Source organism: Apium graveolens, chromosome 4 (assembly GCF_009905375.1).
Source record: "Apium graveolens cultivar Ventura chromosome 4, ASM990537v1, whole genome shotgun sequence".
NCBI lineage: Eukaryota > Viridiplantae > Streptophyta > Magnoliopsida > Apiales > Apiaceae > Apium > Apium graveolens.
The window spans coordinates 265,716,147-265,738,021 of NC_133650.1; the positions used below are offsets into that span (position 1 = coordinate 265,716,147).

Genomic DNA, 21,875 nt, shown 5'->3' on the forward strand with positions numbered 1-21,875 from the left:
GATGATTTCTGTTATTAGGATGATAGGTCGCTGGCACAGGCTGCTGTTGTCGCTGATAATTATTCACATACTGAACAGATTCGTTGACAAGAGAACACTGATCCGTAGCATGAGAACCTGCACAAAGCTCACAAACCATAGCTATTTGATTAACTCCATACGTAGCCAGAGAATCAACCTTCATTGATAGCGCTTGGAGTTGGGCTGCAATAGCGGTGGCTGCATCAACTTCCAGAATACCTGCTACCTTGCCTGACGTCATCCTCTGAGTTGGGTTTTAATGCTCATTTGCAGCCATCGTCTCTATAAGATTATACGCCTCAGTATAGCTTTTAGCCCATAAGGCTCCTCCAGCTGCTGCATCGAGCATGGGCCGAGATTGGGCCCCCAAACCATTATAGAAACCAGTGATCACCATCCAATCCGGTATTCCATGATGTGGACATTTTCTCAACATTTCCTTGTAGCGTTCCCAAGCCTCGCACATAGATTCTGTAGGTTGCTGCGCAAACTGAGTAAGAGCACTCCTCATAGCAGCAGTCTTTGCCATTGGATAAAACTTCACCAGAAACTTTTGCGCAAGATCTTGCCACGTAGTGATGGACCCAGCTGGTTCAGAATGTAACCAATCTTTAGCCTTGTCCCTTAGTGAGAATGGGAAAAGCCTCAACTTGATAGCCTTATCAGTCACGCCATTATACTTAAAAGTGCTGCAGATCTCGACAAAATTCCTTATGTGCATGTTGGGGTCTTCAGTTGCCGCTCCTCCAAAAGAAACAGAATTCTGCACCATCTGAATAGTGCCCGGCTTGATTTCAAAGGTGTTAGCTTGAATAGCCGGATGAAGGATGCTTGACTGAATGTCATCAATTTTAGGCCGAGAAAAATCCATAAGAGCTGGATCAGCTTGAACAATACGATCTCCCATGTTTACTGGTTCTTTCTGCTCAGTTCCTGAATCCGAATCCTCAAAATCTAACTTCTCCGGAATATCAAGAAATTCGTCTGTCTCCTCAGCTGTATCTAAAGTCCTCTTGCGAGCATGAGAACGAGTTTGCATAAACGCATGCTAAAGTACCTGAAACACAACCGAAAAGAGTAAGTAACTACTACGTCCTAATCACTGAGTCCTAATGACCAATGATGGTAAGTACATAAACTAAACAAATACGCCGAGTCCCCGGCAGCGGCGCTAAAAACTTGTTAGGGCGAAAACACGCGCTAATATTCACGCAAGTATACGCGTTCGCAAGTAATATAGAATACTTTCTAGTTCGTTCCCTCAGAGACTCAGACTAAATTATTGTCTAATTAAACTCACTCACCAATGTATGATTACTTCTCAATGTTAAGATAATAACACTTAAAATTGTTGATTAAATATTAACTATAATTAACTACTTAATTAACCACTTAACTAACACTTCAATTTATCAATAATAAAACACTCATGAGATCACAATTTCATTATTACTTCCTTCTATAGCCATTGTTATTACCTTTAGCATGTGACAGTGATGATATTAATCGAATAACACGAAACTGATAAAAGCCAACTTTCATTGTACTAATACCATTCTACCAAGCATCCACAATTAAGATAGAAGTTGAATAGTCATCAATTATATTGAGTTCCTATATGTCTACAGAAATTGACAACACAACGATTTAAGCTCAAGTTATTCATTTTGATTACATAGGGCAAATAAAACTGTTAGAGTTACCCACTAATCATGCACAACGTACATGAACCTATGCTAGCATGGCAAGTTCTAAATCTCAAGATCCACCGTCACTTCACAAGAGATTAACACCCTATCTTATATATTCGCGACGCACATAAGACGAATACGCACAACCAATACTAGATATCATGCAATCATCACACACTAAAGTATTAAACAATTAACTAAAGAATTCCATAATAAATCCGTTGCAACCCCATGATCACGATTAGCCCATAATAGAACTTATCGCCATCATGGGTTCATATGAAATCATGATAAACAAACACAAGAAAATAATAACTAAACTAATTATATTAAAACAGAGTACGTCACAAGAGTAAATAAGTCAAAGCAAGAAAACTAGCATCCAACGTTACAACGAAACAAGAATCACAAGAAAATATGCTTCCTCTTCGTTGTGGTGTGCTAAATCGGTCTTCTTCCTTATCTCCTTCGCTTCTTGCGTAAAACACAATCTAAAACATAATTTCCTTAATAATCTCTGTGAAAACGTCTCAAATCTACCTATATAATAGTCCCATAAAACTCAGATTACATAGAAGTTGGAAGCCAAACAGAAGTAGAAGTCTAAAATAATTTATCTTTTTCCCCGACCCTGCGCGGCCGCTCAGCATAGCTGTCCGGGCGCGCAGGTTGCTGCGCGGCTGCTCAGCATTGCTGCGCGGGCGCGCAGGCCTCTACTGGAAAAAATCCAGGTTTGCTCCGTTTCTTCGCCGTAATCTGCCCATTCCTTTCCTCTCGCAATGGTGAACACATGCCAAGGCTTATTCTTGATGATTCCTCCCCCGAAATGCAACTAATACCCTGAAATGCATAAACACTAGAAAAATGCATCAAATACACAAAATACTTGATTTCAAGACACCAATTTAAGCCATTTTAAGACGTTCTAAGCGGTATAAAATGCCACTTATCGATATCCACACTCTTGCCTTTCTTGTCTTCATCCAACTTGGTTGTAGTAGACATTGGTGTCGATGCTGGTGAGCTGTCCACCATACCAAATTTCTTCAATAAGTCATTCACATATTTGGTTTGGCTGATGAAAATACCATCACTCCTTTGACTAACTTGAAGGCCAAGGAAGTAACTCAATTCTCCCATCATGCTCATTTCATACTCACTCTGCATTAGCCTAGAGAATCTTTGACAAAGCTTTTCATTTGTAGATCCAAAGATGATATCATCCACATAGATTTGAACTAGGATCATATCTTCACCATGCTTCTTGTAGAAGAGAGTCTTATCAATAGTACCTCTGGTAAAACCATGTTTGAGTAGAAATTCTGACAGTGTGTCATACCAGGCTCTAGGTGCCTGTTTCAGTCCATATAGAGCCTTGAGTAATTTTTAAACAAAGTTAGGGAATTCTGGATCTTCAAAGCCAGGTGGCTGTTGCACATAAACTTCTTCTTCTAGTTCACCATTAAGAAAAGCACCATTGACATCCATTTGATACACCTTGAAATTTGAGTGTGCAGCAAATGCCAGAAAAATTCTTATTGCTTATAGTCTTGCAACAGGAGCAAAAGTCTCATCATAGTCAATTCCCTCTTCTTGTGAGTAGCCTTTAGCAACCAGCCTTGCTTTGTTTCTGGTAATAATTCCATTTTCATCCATTTTGTTCCTGTACACCCACTTAGTTCCAATTATGCTTCTATTCTTTGGTGCAGGAACTAATTTCCAAACTTTTTTCTCTCAAACTGATTCAGCTCCTCCTACATAGCACATATCCAATCAGTATCCAATAGGGCTTCTTCAGTTTTCTTGGGCTCTACTTGAGATAGAAAACATGCATGTAGGCATTCATTAGCAGTTGCACTTCTAGTTCTCACACCAGCTGAGGGATCACCAATAATAGCTTCTACTATATGACTCATATCCCATTTTCTAGTGTGTGTCTGTTGACTAGTGCCTTCATCATTTTCTTCAGTATTACCATGACTATCATTCCCATTCTCTCCTTCCCCCCCCCTGAGTTTGTGCCATCAAATTCAGGTGTCTGAAGAGAGCTTTCATTTCCATGATTTTGTTCAGATGTTTCTTTATTTGTCACTTGTTGTGTCACAACTTCATCTTCCTCATCAGAATCACTATCAATGGTTAGATTTTCAAATGCAAGGGCTTCAGCATTATTTTTATCAAGGCATTCCAAGCCTGAACACTTGTCATCATCAAAAGTCACATATGTGATTTCCATAATTTTCTTTTGATCAATCACATAAACTTTGTAGGTTGTTCTTTCCAATGAATATCCCAGAAAAATTGCTTCAAAAACTTTAGAGTCAAATTTTCCCACATATTCAGAGTTGTCTATTAGAATATAACACTTGCTTCCAAACACATGTAGATGCTTTACTGTAGGCTTCCTGTTAGACATGATTGAGTAAGGTGATTTACCGTGAGCTTTGTTGATGAGATATCTGTTTTGAGTGTAGCATGCAGTATTAACAGCCTCTTCCCAAAAACTAGTTGGCAACTGAGCATCTTGTAGCAAAGTTCTAGCAGCTTCAACCAATTTTCTATTTTTCCTCTCAACTACTCCATTCTGTTGAGGTGTTCTAGCTGCTGAAAATTCTTGAACAATGCCTTTGCTTTTGCAGAATTCACTTAATGTTGAGTTTCTGAATTCTATTCCATTATCACTCCTCAATCTTTTCACACTAACTTCTCCTTCAACTTGCTTCTCAATTTTCTTGATGTGCTCAATTATAATGTTTGGAGTTTCATCTTTAGAGTACATGAACTCAACCCAAGTGTATCTTGAAAAATCATCAACCATGACAAGGGCATATTTGTTCCTTGAAATGGACAAGACGTTTATTGGCCCAAACAAGTCCATGTGAATAAGTTGCAGAGGTGCACTTATAGAATTCACAGATTTTGACTTGTGACTTGATCTTTTCATCTTCCCTTTCTGACAAGCTTCACAAACTTCCAGTTGAGCAAATTCCAGACTGGGCATGTCTCTCACAAGCTCCTTCTTGACTAAGGTGTTGATTACTTTGAAATTCAAGTGAGATAGCTTCTTATGCCATAATTTGCTTTGCTCTTCTGATGCCTTGGTGTAGAAACAACACACTTCATCCTTATTTGTTGAGTCTAAGTCTGCAACAAACAAGCTTCCCTTTCTTACTCCTTTAGAGCAATTTCACCAGTCTTTTTGCTAATAAAAGCACAATCTTCTTTGTTGAAAACAACTTGAAAACCTCTGTCTGCAAATTGACTGACACTTAGGAGATTTACTTCTAATCCAGCAACTAGTGTTACATCTTCAATGACAACATTTCCAGAAACAATCTTGTCATATCCCATTGTGAATCCTTTGCTGTTGTCTCCAAAGGTCACCAAAGGGCCAGCCATCTCCTCAAATTATGATAGCAGGGCCTTATCACCTGTCATATGCCTGGAACATCCACTATCAATGATCCATATGACCTTCTTTCCTTTGCCCTGCACACAATGAGGATTAATTTTGTTTAGCTACCCAAGCTGTGTTGGGCATTTTCTTCTTGTTAACTGATTTTGCAGAAGTAGAATGAGAATTTTGAGATAAAATGGAATTCATAGACTGTTGAGCATTTTCCCTCTCAGATACAGAACCAATTTTTGATTCTATGAGATCAATTCTCAATTTGTGGCAACTCTTCATCACTTTCATGTTGCAGGGAATGCAGTCAAACTTGTCACAGAATGAATAGGGATCATTAGCCTTAGCTTCATTGTACTTGCAGACTCCTTCAGGTGAATTGCTAACAGTCTTTTTACAAAGACGAGTTAGGCGATTCATTAATCCACAATTCTCACACCTCTTTCTAGGAGCATCTGCAACATAAGCAAAATTATTGCTTTTATTTATCCCAATCTTTCCATTTCTATTCTTCTTTTTCTTTTTGACATGTTCAGCTTTAGTCTCCTTCACAGGCTCCTTAGTTTCTTGATTAGCTTTTGGTGATTCAGAGATGGAAGACTGAGTTGTCTCATCATTTTTCTTTTCCTTGTCCTCATTAGCTATCTCATGTTTGATGATCAACTCTTCTTCACTGAAGTTCACTTCACATGCCTTGAACAAAGGTGATTCAACTTTCTTCAAAATAATTGGAACATCCTCAGTTTCAGTTGATTTTCCTTTGTCACTGACATACTTCTTTTTGTTGTTCAAACCCTCATAGTCAAGACCAATGGCAATGTTTGCACATGGCTTGTTCTTTTCATGATATTGGCCAATCAAATCAGAAGCATTTTTGAAGGATTTCAGCTTCACTTCATTCTTCTCCAGCCTTTCTCTCAATACCGCTTCAATTTCACTTGCACACTTTAATTTCTTCTTTAAGTATGCATTTTCTTGCCTAGCAATATCAAGCTCAACCAGCAACAATTCAGTCTCTTATTTTTCACCCTCAAGTTTTTCATTGATCTTTTTCAATCTGCTAACTTCCTCATTTGCAGCAACCATGCTTGTATGAATGTGGAACATTTCTGTGCTCATCTTTTCAACAGTGTCCTTATATTGACTCACATTTAAATCAATTGTGGTAAGAGTTAATACCTGTGATTTAGATGATGAAGAGTCTCCTTGCTCCAAGGCCATGAGTGCATAGTTTCCAACTTCTTCATCCTCATCATTATTTGAATCATCCCAGCTCTTGCCCTCAGCAATATAAGCTTTCCCTTGTTGCTTCTTTAGAAGAACATCATACTTTACTTCCAATTCAAGATAGGCTTTGTCTTTCTTTGCCTTCTTGGGTTTCCTACCTTCTATAGCAAAATGGCCTAACTCATCACAGTTAAAGCACCTTATGTTTGATCTATCAACAGATCCAGTTTTGTAGCCATTTTTGCTATCAGGAGTGTACTTCCCTTTTCTTTTTCAGCTGCTGTCTTTGTTGAAGGACTGTCCTTTGCTCTTGAAAAATCTTGGTTTCTTCACTCTAATGTTAGAGAATTTTCTAGCCAAGTAAGTCATTGATTTATCTAGCTCATCAAGTTCATCAAGAGTGTAGAACTCATCTTCTTCATCCAATTTCAGTATGACTTGCTCTTTAGTGTCATTGACTATTTTCTCACTTGTAGAAATTTCTGGAGTTTGGGATCATTGCTCATCATTAGAGGTCTGGCCATCATTCACAATCAGTGCACTTGAGCCGTCCAGTACATATCCTTGACCAACCCTTAATGATTTCTTTTGAATCATTTCAAGTTCATAAGTTTTCAGAACCCCATAGAGCACTTACAATGTGATTCTACTCAAATCCCTTCCTTCTCTGATTGCAGAGATCTTTTGTTCCAAATGATCAGGGAAAGTAAGCAAGAATTTCAAATTCACTTCTTCGACATCATAAAATTTATCATGAAGCTGCAAGTCATTTATCAGCTTATTAAACCTTTCAAACACATCAGTAATACCCTCATTTGGTTTAGCCATAAAACCCTCATACTAAGAAATCAATATCCTTTTTTGATTTGACCTAACCTCCCCAGTTCCTTCACAGAGTATCTCAATCTTTTCCCAGATCTGTTTAGCAGTGTCACAGTTGACAATGTTATTATACATTACATTGTCAAGTGACTCAATTAGTATCAGTTGCAAAGCACTGTCTAAGGAAACTTTCTCTCTTTCAGGTTCAGTATACTCAGAGGGATCCTTGGGAGCATAATGAGCTGAAATAACCATGTCTCCATCTGTGGTTTCCTCAACTCTAACCACAGGAGTGAAGGGCCCATTCTTGAGGATATCAATGTAAAGATGATTGGCCATTCTTATAAACAACAACATTTTCTTTTTCCATAAAGTGTAGTCGGCCTTATCAAAGGGAGGAATCTTGATACTACTGATTTTCTGTGTATTCATTTTTCCAAGATCTAATCTGTTTACTTTCAGATTTTGCTCTGATACCACTTGTTAGGTATGAATACAACACAGGGGGGTGAATGTGTTTTGGCTTAAATATTTGATTTTGATCGACTTTGGTTTTAGCAGTTGGTTGTTGTCAATGATTTAGTAGAATAGATGTTAAACATAAATAATTATGCAAATATGTAAAACAAAGATCTTCAAAACTCACTTAATTTTATATTAAAATCAAGCAGTGTTTTGCTACAAAATCTCTAAGTTCTTGTTTTAGAACTTAGCTTCTTTCTTGAGAGAGAATACTTGATTTTCTTTCTTTATTGTTACATTTAACTAGAGGACCAGTGTTAACTTTATAACTCAGTTAACTGCTGGTTTACACAGTGGATAATAAACATGCTATTAGCTTTTCTAAACTATCACTTGTCCTTTCTATTTATAGAAAAGCAAATCTTCCATTGCTGGCTTAGCATATCCTTAGCAACCCGTGTTTACCTTAATCTTCCTCTGTCAGTTAATCTTTGCCATTGATCTTGCACATCTCTCAAGCTGCTTTTTGTAGACTTGTCAATCCAGCTGTGTGAATTGTTTGTTGATTTGCAACCTTGGATATTGAATTGTTCTGTAATTCTGTACTTAGAGAAATTTCTTCACTTCGAGATCTCCAATTAAGCTGTAGAGAGCTCGACATCTCGATAGGCATGTTGGCTTGTCGATATCTCTGAAACTTCATTGATATCTTGACTTATCGACAACTCTGAGTTCTCTAGTGAATTTTGGTTTATCGATAACTCAGAGTTCTCTAATGGACTTGGGCTTATCGATAACTCAGAGTTCTCTAATGAATGTATACTTGTCGATATCTCTGAGTTCTCGAATGGGTATCTGACTTATCGATATCTCCAATAGCATTTCCTGAGTTCTCGATAGACAATTCCTGAGTTCTCGATAGGTCTTTCTGAGTTCTCGAATGACTTCTCTATAATACTAATTATGTGACTTGTAGAGATCTTGACTTAGAATGTTTTTCACCAAACATAATTATTCAACTCCAAACTTCTTCATAATTCTTCTGAGGCATGACCTTCTTGATCTTCTTCCAGATAGAATTCTTAGGCTTGACACTGTTTAGGGAAAAATGCTCCAGTCTGCTCCATTTACATTTTACAGACATTAAGTGTTACAAGTATGAATTACAGATTAAGGTTACAATACAACTAATCTTAGAGTTGTCAGTATGACTTAGTCTTGTTATGATACAGGCATGTTTTGCACAACAAAAATATAAAAAAAAATAAGCAAACATGTCTTTCTAGTTGTATACAATTAGAAAAAAATAAGTAAAAATGCTTCTCTAATTATATTTTCATTGTAATATTTAAATTGAATACAACTAGAAAAGAATGTGAGGATAATATAAAAACAAAAAAATTGATTAAAGTATGTTATTAAAAAAAATAAAACAATTTTAAAGATGAATACAACTAGAAAAAAAATATAAGAAAGACAAAAAAAAGAAATAAGAATTGACAAAAGTATGTTAACTAGAGTTAAGCATTAATAAGGTAACAGTAGGGGTGATCACGGTTCAGGTTAAACCGCATAATTCGCATAAACCGAATCGATATTAAGCCGATCCAAACTGAAACCGAAATGTGGTTTGCGGGTACAGTTCAACTATTTTAAAAATCCGTGGCTTATGGGCTGGTTTTGGTTTGACCTAAAACCAACCCGCTTCCGATCCGAACCGCATTAATATATATATATATAACATAAAACAATTATATTCTATAATCGGTAACTAAAATTGTGTATTGTGTATTGCTTTTCTTTAAAAATAATGCTGATGAATTTTTTATTACTTTTACATTGAACATTTATTATTGTAACTAATTAATCAACATGTTATTAGACATTAGTCATTTGCAACTAATACGAATGAATGATATACTTTACTGCGATAGAATAAATAAATATATTATTACTTATTTAAATTGTAAGAAAGAAAGTTTAGATATAAGAAATGTTGCTCAGAAAAAAAGAAAATAAAAAATGTTACTTTATTTCCCCGTTCACTTATAATAAATGTCTTAAACCGTCAAAATCCGCTAAACCAAACCGAATAAAACCGAACCGAGTGATTTGGTTTTATTGGGTTATGAGGTGTGATTTGGTTTGAATTTTTTCAAAACCGCAATTATGCGGTTTGATTCCGGTTTATATGCATATAAACCGAACCAAACCGAACCGCGATCACCCCTAGGTAACAGTGTTATTTTTAATCTAAAAAGAGAAAAATAACTAGTTTTTGTTGGAACCCGTAAAAAATAAACCGACACTAATTAAGTATCATGGAAAAGTGAAAATTTATAAGTCTTAGCGTGTCGCACAATAAAAAAACCCGTTAATATTTTACTATTTTTTTAACCTCCAGTTTACTTGGTTTTACTCACATATACAAACAACTAAGGGTGTACATGGATCGGGTTGGGCGGGTTGGGAGAATTTAGCAACCCAACCCAATTAGTTCGGGTTTTCAAAATTTCAACCCAACCCAAACCGTTTAAATTTGTAACCCAAACCAATTTGTATACTTCGGTTTGGTTCGGTTTGGATCGGTTTCATCGGTTTATTAAATATACAAAATTAATATAAAAAATTATAATAAAATATAAGGTTTCAAAGTTTAAAACACTTAAAAATAGTTCAAAAACTAGAGTTTTAAGAGGTTCAGCAATTAAGAGCCGCCTCCCTTCTTTCATCATATATGTTAGGGTTTGTCTATTTTCAAGTAAATCGAGGGGCTTCCACTGGTTTTCTCCGGTGGAAAGCCCCAACCCCTTCATTCTCTGTTATTCTCGTTTATTTTCTTTCAATAAAACCAATTTTTTGGGTGTTTGTGTGTCTCTCCTCTTGGAGTGTGTGTTTTGTCTCTCCTTTTAGAGTGTTGGTTATGTTTTTATTTAGTCATGCTTGGGTTTATCTGGTGATGGATCTGTTGATGACGAATTTATTGATATTTTTGGTGATCTGCAAAGCCTGCATCGGATCTGGGACGGTGGTGATTATTGCAAGAGCTCACCTTTCACAACTAAAGATTGTTCATCTTTCATGGGTTTACACTTTCGGCATGTCTATAGCTGGTATACGGCATGTAGATAGCTGGGGTGCCTTCGGCATGTCTATAGCTGGTGTCCGGCATGTTGATAGTTGGGTGCCGCTTCTTCAATCTCATTTTATACGATTGGTGTTTCTGAACACTGGGCTAACCATAGTTTTTATGTGATATGGTCAATTGCGATGTTGCTATTTTCAGAGATGCTGCTGCAATTTGGATCGCTTGGGATGTTTTTGATTTCGTTTTTAATTTCAAGAATTTTTAAATTCTATGTGTTAAACGATCAGGAAACAAATCATCTAATTGTTTTTAGTATGTTATTTGTTTTATCACCTGGTTGTATCGACAGTTGGGGGTTTGTCCCGACTGTACTATATTCAATTTAATGAGAACTTTCTGCATTTGTCAAAAAAAAATAGTTCAAAACAATATTACAATCCTCCATATTGAATAGTCTTAAGCATCTAATTTTCGACATCAAAAGTACTAATAATATTGCTTACGCTTTAAATATTGGAATGAATCATAATTGCAAAAAATATAACACTAATTAAACATCTATTGTTGTTACGAAATGAACTGAACACGGAGGTTATAAGTTACATTTAGAGTTAGAGATATATGGATCTACGTAAATGACCTAAACATAATTTTGGATTAACTTATTAGCATTTACATATATATTTTAATCGGGTTGGGTTGGATTGGTTTAAAATTATTGAAAACCATATCCAACCCAATTAAATCGGGTTGACATTTTTTCAACCCAACTATATATCGGGTTGAAAAAAATCGGTTTGATTCGGCCGAAATAGGGTCGGTTCGGTTTGAATTGGTCGGGTTAGCCAAACCGTGTACAGCGGTACAAACAACATATATCAATTGGGGGTTTACACAAAACACTACACTCTGAGCATCCCTTTACAATACCTAACCGGGAAAATGTGGAAAAGGCGAAAGAGCAACGCCGACGGCGACGCTCCGGCGAAGAAGTACCAGAAGAAAAGTTACGGAAACGAATCTAACGATAACGATGCTGAGTCTGTTGTCGTCTGTGAGGTATCTACAATTGTCGTCATATTCATCTCGCCTTATTTTAACATATACTTAAATTAATTTTGTTATGCACATTTTTTATATTTATATAATTTTGTTATAGATTGCGCATAACAAGAGAGTTTCTGTTAGAAGCTTTAATGGAAAAGTCATGGTTGATATTCGTGAGACTTATGTTAATGATGCTGGCGAGAAATGTCCTGGTAAAAAAGGTATGTGTGTGGGTCTTTTGTTCGATTTTTCGATTTTGCTCCGGTGTTTGATGTCTAGGGTTTATTTAGGTCCGTGTTTGATGTCTAGGGTTTATTAGGCTCAGTTAGTTATGTTGTATGGATTAGAATAAGTTATCGATGATGATTCAGTTGATCTATTTGTTCGTAATTTGCAAGTAATTGCAGTTTACGATGTTACTGGTTGTTATGTTAGAGGATGATTATGAGACTTTTTCGTGCTGAGAATGATTTGTATTTGTTTGTTTCTGGTATGTAAGTGTTGTATCTGCAGCAAACAGGAAATGATATAATTTAGATTGTAGAAAGGCCAGAGGCAATTTTCGCCGTAATTTTTTTTTGGATTTGGACATCGTCTGGTCTGTATTGGTCTGGTTCTTACATTGAACACTTTAGGGGTTTTACTGAAATTTTCACGAGTGCTGACATGTCTTGTTTGGTTTTAGTCACAGCGATGGTGGAAAGTGTACTTATTTTAATTCAAACATGTCTTGTCTTGTTTTGTTTTAGTTACAGCAGTGATGGAAAGGGTACTTATTTTAAACTTTTATGCTGCAGGTTACAGAATAAATAAAGATACGTTTTAGGTATAATAATAATAGAAAACTCTTGTCTTCAGCGATTTTAATTTCAAAAAATTAATATAATAGACACCGAGTGTTTTTTTCTTAATGTAAGCGTGTGTACCGCTAAAAACTGAGAAGTGAAATAAATTGGGACAGAGTCATTGAGGATTATACGTTTTTAGATTACTATGCTTATCTGGTCTCCTTGTGCGGAGGACTTGTACCGAGAGTTTTATCTCTAGTGATCAGTTGAGTAGGTATTGATGGAGTGAGACAGGAATAGAATAGAAATTTGTAAACATTATTAATAGGAGAAAGGATACATGGGGGCCAGTAATAAGTACAGATCCAATATAATGTGTTTTTGAAGAAAATGAGTAAGAAGTATGAATTAGCATTTTTATACCCAAATTGCTGTCTTAAAGCTCTAGTCATGATCACCTCCAACCCCCTTCTTGTATGTCACTTTTGAAACGCCATCGTTTCAAGCATCCTTTCTGCTGTTATGCTGTTGCAATACTGTTGTTTTGTACCAGAAGATAAAAACATTGTTGTTTGAGTCCTTCAATTTTTCAAGTGAACCAGATTTGTGTAAGAAAATTGAAAATTGCTTTACATATTTGGGAAAGATTGGATTAGTAATTATATCTTTTGTATGTGCTTGCAGGCATTACGTTGCCACTGGATCAGGTTTGCTTTGCACCTCACTTCTTGTTCTGACTACATTTAAATGCTCAAATGAATGATTAATCAATATTTGTAATTTTTTTTGCAGTGGAACATATTGCGAGAACATGTAGATGAAATTGACAAAGTAGTCACTGAAAATATGTAGCATGTAGTATCATGTGGAACTTAAGCTGGAACTTGACTTGCTGTAATCAGGCTAAGTTGGTTATTTTGTTGACGTTTGTTTTGAGTTTGTAACCTAGTTACCTATGGAAACTCTTATCTTTTGTTTTCCATGGTATATGAATGTAGGAAACGATTCCCTCACAAGCCAGTATGGGCTACTTATGTGTGTGCGTATGGTGTTAATTGATTTAGTTCGCTTTCAGTATGCTCTCTGTCAAAAAAAGAAGTTATAATCATCATAATTTTTTTTTATGGGGGAAGCAAAGCTAGATCTTTACTGATTTGGCATTGTAGCAGTGGCACTAAAAATATTTCCCTTGTAGATTATATATTCAATATTTGAATGCATGCTTGCTTTGTAAATCTGTTTTTATGGTAAAATGATGAACTTAAAAAACCAGCGGTGCCAAATAATTATTTTCTAGATCTAGTTACGTGTATGGGCCTCATCAGGATTACGTCTAAGCAGGTCTACGAATGTAAATGTTGATGCATACAAACTTTTTTTGCTGTTATGGTGTACTAGAAATACTACCGAAAAATCCAGTTTGTGCCAATATTTACCGAATGGGATTGTTGGGCAGCAGAATCCTTAGGGTGACATGAGGTTCAAATAAAAGAAGTTTAGCATAGTGCTATGTATAATTATAGATTTGTATTTAAAATTTTAAGTGTAGCATAGTGCTGTGTATATTTATAAATTTGCCCTTAAAATTTCTTAAAATTTGGTTGAGGATAGGCCAATTTTCTCTTATCATATTAACTTATGGTTTTAGGAATGTACAGATAAATTTGTTTACTCTTTTTTTTCTTGGCTAAGCAAATTTGAATAAAATATAATTTACTCCACAATAAAGACATTTTTTTTGTCGGGTCCATATTTTTTTTTTCTAAATAACACAGGAGAAACTTGTTAGCAACAATTGATATTAATACCTCACCGTTTCCCTCGAGAAAAAAATACCTCACGGTTTTTTAACATATTTAAATCTATATTAGGATAGTTTTTTAGTTTTGATAAATTTTTAATATTAAACTCGATCAGTGTAAAAGTTTAACTTTAAAATTCATGTCACGCAGTATTTATATTTTACCGTGATAGTAAATATATAAAGATAATCATTAAATAAATAATCATATTATTCAGCATCGTGTTATTGAGTACATAAAAAAATACGGTATAATTTTAAAATTTTATAATAAACAGGGCAATAAAAGCATCTTCAATGAAAGGTGTCAAGAGGCTATGAGTGCATGACGTCCTTCTTACCACTTCATTGAAGTTAAGAAATGTGACATGAGTGTTAACTTAAATTGCCAAAAGTTGGCATATAGGATACCAACTTCGTTTGTTTTCTCTAATATATTTTTATTAATCATTTTTAAATTAAATTAATGAAGTTGATATATTATATTGTCAGTCATTTAAGAATTTTTTGAAAAAATGTGTTAAAAATAATATAAAATATAATTTAAAATATAATATTTTTTATTATGTGACGCCTGTTAAATTTGCTTTAAAGACTCGTCTTTCTTTTTGTCTAATAAAAATGACAGATATAGAAATTATCGAAAAATTAAGGCGGAGAAGAGAGGAAGTTCATGGACCAAAATGTATACACGATTGCCATACATAATATATGTATCTACAAGTCTAAGTATGAATCTATTTTGATTAAAAAGAAGTAGCAGATTCTTAAAATTAAAAATCCCCAAAAATGGCAATTCGAATCCCCTCCCTCCAATTCATTTCCGTAAGTCCTTCCACTTAATCATAATATTGTGTATAATTGTTCATTTTTTTGTATACTCTTCATTCACATTTACCTAAGCAGTTGCAATATGCTGTTATATATTGTTTGTGGAGGTAGTTCTTAGTGTTCTCAATTCGTTTACATGTAAATCAGAATAATAATTTTGAGTATTATTGTTTTTTTTGTTTGGAGTAGGCTAGAGCTGTCATGAATTGTTACTGCTTTCTCCGTATTGATTTCAACTAAGTTGTGATCATTGTGTCAAGCAAACAAGCTGCTAGTCTATTTCGTCTTTTAGGAGGCTGTGTCGTTGTAATTTAGGAACGGACACTATGTCTAATGATTCCAATTTATATGCTGATAATATTATTGTATTGGTGGATGATGGTGACTACAGGCTTTCGGAACTGCAAGTAAAATGGTGCAAGCGATTTTACCAGGCACATTCCGGAATCCCCTTCCTAAATAATTTGTTCTCATAGTTTGATAGATGGATAACTAATATGCTCGTGTTAACATTTGTATATAATTAATTATTAGATGGATAACTAATATGCTCGCGTTAACATGTGTATATAATTATCAGACAGTGTTCAGTTCACTACCAACAATCGGATATTTCCAGGCAGGATTACAAGGGCAGTATACACTAGGCCATTATTAAAGTTTTTACATACATCGTGTAGTGTCTCGGTTCCCGGTATTACATTTGAGAAGAAAGGGAATAGCAGTTCAGACTTTTTGAGGGATAAAAGTATGGTCCCTGATGCTGATCCGCCTAGCACGAAAGACATCAATCTTTTGTATCAGTTCTTTGATCAGAGGTCAATATTTTATGTACTGAAACATTTGTTTATGTTTCTGCTCTTTTTTGTTGAAGCATTGCTGTGCACCATGAAGATATACTAGAATTGAAACTTAATTATAAATTTCTGTTGTAGTACCAAGCTTGTTGTCTTGACTGGTGCTGGAATTAGTACAGAGAGCGGAATTCCTGATTACAGAAGGTTTGTTTTTGCTGATAAGCGCTGTAATGTCGATGTTCAGAAGAGCAGCTACGCTTCTATCTGTTAAATGGGTCTTGACTCTTGACTCTTGACGTGAAATTTGATGTCAACATTTTAAACTTTTTAAAGAAAATAAGTAACTTTATAATTTTTATATACAATTCCAAGTGCCATTATTTATTAATCAGCATTTGTTGGAAGCAAACTAGTACACATACAAGTACCGAATGTTAGAGGGCTTATTGCAATATAAAATGCAGTACAATGTAAACAATTAGCAAGATGATGGCAGTAACACTAAATAATATATGCCCTGAAATCCAACAATAAAATAACCAGAAGAGTTTCCTAATTCATAATTCTAATTGGCCAAGGTAATTAACTCTTTTTTCTATGTGATCGGAGTTTGAAACTATTTCAAAACCTCTGTAGATATTATATGTATTTATTATACTTAGTTCAGACCTTAGAAGTAAAACCAGTCATGTTCCTGGAAGGTAATTTGCATATTAATTTGCCTTTCTTTGGATGCAGTCCTAATGGAGCTTACAGTACTGGTTTCAAGCCAATCACTCATCAGGTAAAGTGAAGGCATGCACTTGCTATATAAAATTTTGTCATATTTTTCTGCTGGATTATCTGTTCCTTTTTTATATAGAAATTAGGGAAGACGGGGACCGGAAAGATTGGGTTTTTTTCCAATAAAAATTTTTAGACTTCAAACATGCCACAACACCTGGCAGTCCTGGCTCATTTAAAAAACTGTTAACACCTTTTTTCCATTGTTCTTGTCCAAGTAGTGCTTGACGAGGATTTTTAAAATATAATTTATTGCACATCCTCCACACACAAGTGAGGGTAGCATATAGGTAACGATTTTAGTTATACTTGGGTTTTTAATTTTTTCAACCATTATGTTCTTGATACTTCACAATATAGGATTGTGTGGTTTAATAGGAGTATAGTCTTGGTTCATAGTTCAGTTTTGGATGATACATATACAGATGCATGACTGATAGGTGCTTTGTCTCAAGATCATCTCTGGATCAGAGTAAAAGACTATAAATACAGCACCGTCAACCCGTAGTCGTTATCCCATTTCTTAATGTTAGGGCATCAGGAGTTTAGGAGTATTAGGGTATCACAATAGCACCTTTTCTTATCCAAACTTCATCTTACATTAGATGTCTGCTTATAATAGGCTCCTTTCACTTGATGTCATTACTCAACTATACTTTTGTTTCCTGAAAAGTGGCCTGGTTTTACATTTATCGGTTAAATTGACCAGCCTTTGTCTTAAGATTAATGACACCACTGTCATATTTTTGTTTTCGCCTGAATTGTTTCGTGTTGTATATTAAATGTAATCTCTTATACCAGTTACTATTCAGTATTATCTGATAATAAGTAATTATCAATGCATAAGGTTGATTTGACCGAGAAATATAAAAAAAATTGAACTCAGCCACTTCTTGTGGGACGGAGGTGGAATTTTTTGTTCTAGTTGTGAATTTTCATCTTTGGTTGCCATTTTGCTACACCATCACTACCACTAAACTCATTACTCACTGTTCTTTGGTCTATTGAACTTTAAATTATGCCTCCATCGAAGTTTTATGTTCATCTGAACGTACTATGACAATGCGTGTGTGACGGTGATGCACCAGATTGGATGCTTAATTTTGTGTTATAAGCTTAAGTGTGGTATTTAATAATTTTTTAATTCTTAATGCCTGGATAGTAAACTGAAGTACTTACGTTTGCATAAAATTTGTTTTTGTATATAAAAAAACTCGGTTCCTATCATTTATTATGTATCCTCTTTGCAAGTTAAGAGAAAAGTATATTATTTTGACAAATCCTGATCAATCAGTCTATATGATGTTTGCTTATAGGAATTTACACGTTCAGGTCGAGCTCGTAGGCGGTATTGGGCAAGAAGCTATGCTGGATGGAGACGCTTTACGAAAGCACAGCCTAGTGCTGCTCATCTTGCTTTAGCAGCTCTTGAAAAGGCCAGCAGAATAAGTTTTATGATTACACAAAATGTTGAAAGGCAATCTTCTTATTGCATACAATTGTTAGCCTTCCAATCTTTATGCTAGTGTGGCTGAATCTTATTGATCTGATTCATAAGTTTCATCCGCTAGGCTCCATCATCGTGCTGGTAGCAGTCCACTTGAATTACATGGCACTGTGTATACTGTTGGTTGTTTGGATTGTGGTTTTTCTTTTCCTCGACAATTGTTTCAAGACCAAGTGAAAACACTTAATCCAAAGGTTAATCTTTTGATCTGTAGAGTGTTCTTTTAAGTTTTATGAAGTTTTCATGTGGTTTGGAATGGTATATATGCATTTTAATGTACTGGAACCAAAAGTTGAGATGATGTGCGACTGCTCAACATTTATAACTGCATGATACAAATTATTATTTGTTTGTTATATTTATGCCTGTGCTTTAGAGGCAGACAAACATTTATACAAGTAATGATGCATCATGAAATATTGCAACTGGAATCCTTGTATGTAGCTAATTTAGATTTGCATTAGACAAGGCCTTTAAGAAGTTTAATGTTCTGTTAGCTACGGAAAAGGCTGAGTTGTTTGTAGTGAAACTTTAATTGTAGAACAAGTTAACATCATCATAATAAGGAAATTAATTTTAATTCAATTCTAAATTTAATCAACTTCCTGATACATATCTGCTACTGTAACCATCAGTATTTCCATAAATTTCATAGTATTGATAATTAAAATTACAAAACAAATGTTATCAGAATAGTGATATAAAACATTTCATTTTATCTTGGCATGCATCGCTAGAGTGTAATATTTTTCTTAATTAGTTTAGTTTTATTACATGTTGCACTTTTATTCTGCACAAGCAAGAACAGATATGACGTTTTCTCAAGGCCTTAAGCTTATGCTTTTGAAATTATGTACTCTTTTTTTTTGTTACATTGTGCATCTGGAATATGAATTTACTGTTTATGCAGTGGGCAGAAGCAATTGAAAGTTTAGACTACGACAGTCGGTCAGATAATAGCTTTGGAATGAAGCAAAGGCCTGATGGTGATATTGAAATTGACGAAAAGTTTTGGGAGGAAGCTTTCAATATTCCTACTTGCTCGAAATGCAATGGAATACTTAAACCAGATGTGAGAAGACAATTCTTTAAATATACCTTTGGGATTTTCCTTTTATCCTGGAATGCATCTTGTTATTGTCAGTAGCTAGTAACTGTCATTCCTTTAATTTTATAAATTGTGCGTCAGAGGTACATCTTTGGAAGGTGGTTGAATGAGGAACAGTTAGTTCAGTTTTTTTCTTATAAATATATCTGGACCTAGTTCTAAGTAGTTGCAATGTTGGGTGTCCGCACATCTAATATAAAGTCTCTTGTTTCAGCAATTTTTTTGACTAGCCAATAGTAATACATGGAAAAGTTTTGAAATCACGATCTGCGGCTGGAAGATACAGGGAAGGGTTTTGTATGAGATCGATGGCTGGAAGGCACTTCAAATTTAATTTTTCATTTTTAAAAAACCAAAAAGTTCCAGATCTAGCAAAATTTTAGTGTAATGCAATACAAATTTTTATAATTTTGTGGTGTCATGAGGGGACTGCAGAGGTAGGGAATGCAAGTGTAGGTAATAAAGGAGAAAAAGTTATAGGAAAAAATGGTTAGATAGTCTTTTGAATACTTAGTTAAAGTTCACAACAACTCTACTGAAAAACATTTAACAAGAAAAAACACAATGTAATGCAAAAGATTGATGCAGGAAGTCTTGGTATATTGTCATTTGTTAATTGTTATTGACTTATTGCATTAATCTTACATTACACTAAAACCCTATCCTGTGAGCAATCTTAGATGTTAGTTCTTTGCTTTTGTTGACATCTATTGAATTCAATTGCAATTTTTTCCGCGCACATATTCATATCTTTACTTGTTACACTTCAGTAGGAACTGTAAAAATTTGGCAAATAACAATAATATACTCTAATTTTTTTCATTTCCTCGAAGGTTGTCTTCTTTGGTGATAATGTTCCCAAGGATAAAGCAGATGCAGCAATGGAAGCTGCTAAAGGATGTGATGCTTTTCTTGTACTTGGTTCATCTGTCATGACAATGTCAGCTTTTCGACTTGTAAGGTAGAAGGTAAACTATGCATATTTTGTTGTGAACTGTTAGCAATGCTGTGCCTGACATTTGTATCTGGCTGGAACACACAATTTGGCAGAGCTGCGCGCGAGGCAAGAGCTGCTATTGGAATTGTAAATCTAGGTGTGACAAGAGCTGATGGAATTGTTGATCTGAAGATCAATGCTCGCTTGGGAGAGGTTAATTTGTAAACTACCTTGGCTCTATGCTATTGCAATTGTTATTTAACTTTTCTGATTCACTTGTGGGATTGTTGGTAGCAGATACTACCAAGATTACTTGACACTGGATCACTCAGCATTCCTGCTTCAGCTCTGTGATTTGTAAGAAGTAAGGCATGATAATATCTGAAGCTTCTTTTATCAATAAATAGGAATTGTCTAATTTAAAATAAGGTATATTTTCAGAAAACAGTAATTAATGTAATTGGAGAGTAATCACCCTTTACTGAGTTATATAGCTAATACACCGAGTAAAGCTTAATGAATATGCAAGGCGGGTACAGAAGGTCGGCGTGGTTGTACGATTAAGATGGCAGGACAAACTAGTAAAGCTTAGCAATAAAAATCTGCAAGTTAAGTAAAAATGTTTGTTGAGATTGTTTTTTCAACTATTCATCGAATTGCATATGTAACCAGTAATAAGTAATGACCAAGATGTCCCGGATAATAGTATTGAGAGTGATGGATATCGTGGTCTGCAGAAATATCAAACTTAACAAACATCACCATCATCATATATTTACTGTATTCATGGTATCTATGAGTTTGATAGAAGCCTTGGCTATTGGTCAGGAACTGAAAACACTTTTAATCCCGATGGGAACTACAAATGAGGATGCAATTATTGTAGCCGATGAAAAGAACTGTATCTAAGGAGCTAAAGATGCACGTGGCAAGATATGGAAATGAGGCGAGTATTATTGTTAGGGTATATTTGCCAGAGAAGTTATACTGATTCTAACTATGGCCAAAATGCAGAAAGATGCCATGTTCAAATACTAGTGGACTCTCTGAAGCGATTTCTGGGAAAAATGTATAAAAAAACTAGAAAATGAATACATCAATCTACTCTTTGATCAAAGAACATCATCTCTTTGTCATGATAAATAATAGGATCAAATGCTACGTACACTGTTTTACTTAGATCTTCATATATAGAAGCTGCATTTGCAAACTTGTAGGCCTTATTTGCTCATCGTCTATTGGTGCTCACTTGAAGAAAGTGACTGTTGCAGGTTTCTTGGATAAGAAAGTGTGAGCAGGGTGGATTATACAAATCTATTGAAGTATTTCAGATGTGCAAAGAAGCCCCGCCTGGTTGTTTGTAAATTAAAGATGTTGCAGAAATTATGTAGTGTCATAAAATGTAGATCGTTTACTGCTGCTAATTGTTTGTAAATTATAGATGTTGCAGAAATTATGTCGTATCGTAAGATGTAGATTGTTTACTGCTGCTAATTGTCTGTAGAATGTCGTCTTATTTTTTAAAATTTCTTTTTGAAGGAAATGACGAGTTTGAACGA

The 21,875-nt window shown here is 35.0% G+C and overlaps 2 protein-coding genes and 1 non-coding gene across 12 annotated transcripts; all 3 read left to right on the plus strand.

Moving 5' to 3' along the window:
- The first annotated feature begins 428 nt into the window (after nt 1-428).
- Nucleotides 429-535, plus strand: LOC141722379 (small nucleolar RNA R71). The gene has a single exon (XR_012575397.1). It is a non-coding gene; the product is annotated as a small nucleolar RNA R71 (small nucleolar RNA).
- An 11,069-nt stretch (nt 536-11,604) lies between these two features.
- Nucleotides 11,605-13,629, plus strand: LOC141720925 (RNA polymerase II transcriptional coactivator KIWI-like). The gene is made up of 4 exons (XM_074523622.1): nt 11,605-11,776; nt 11,877-11,985; nt 13,237-13,259; nt 13,345-13,629. Exons 1-4 carry the CDS (start codon nt 11,660-11,662, stop codon nt 13,402-13,404), a joined length of 309 nt encoding a protein of 102 aa, XP_074379723.1. The 5' UTR covers nt 11,605-11,659; the 3' UTR covers nt 13,405-13,629.
- A 1,360-nt stretch (nt 13,630-14,989) lies between these two features.
- LOC141720926 (NAD-dependent protein deacylase SRT2) lies at nt 14,990-21,875 on the plus strand. Of its 10 annotated transcripts, none has more exons than XR_012574598.1 (13): nt 14,990-15,178; nt 15,576-15,618; nt 15,765-16,002; nt 16,120-16,185; nt 16,720-16,765; nt 18,081-18,241; nt 18,336-18,465; nt 19,182-19,343; nt 20,213-20,340; nt 20,430-20,529; nt 20,614-20,745; nt 21,145-21,262; nt 21,588-21,875. XR_012574598.1 is itself a non-coding variant. In XM_074523623.1 (12 exons), exons 1-11 carry the CDS (start codon nt 15,143-15,145, stop codon nt 20,668-20,670), a joined length of 1,167 nt encoding a protein of 388 aa, XP_074379724.1. In that variant the 5' UTR covers nt 14,990-15,142; the 3' UTR covers nt 20,671-20,685; nt 21,588-21,875. The 10 variants fall into 10 exon arrangements, 4 of the variants coding, with proteins under 4 accessions (XP_074379724.1, XP_074379726.1, XP_074379725.1 ...); XR_012574599.1 differs by having other exon boundaries at nt 20,614-20,685; XR_012574601.1 differs by having other exon boundaries at nt 20,614-20,680.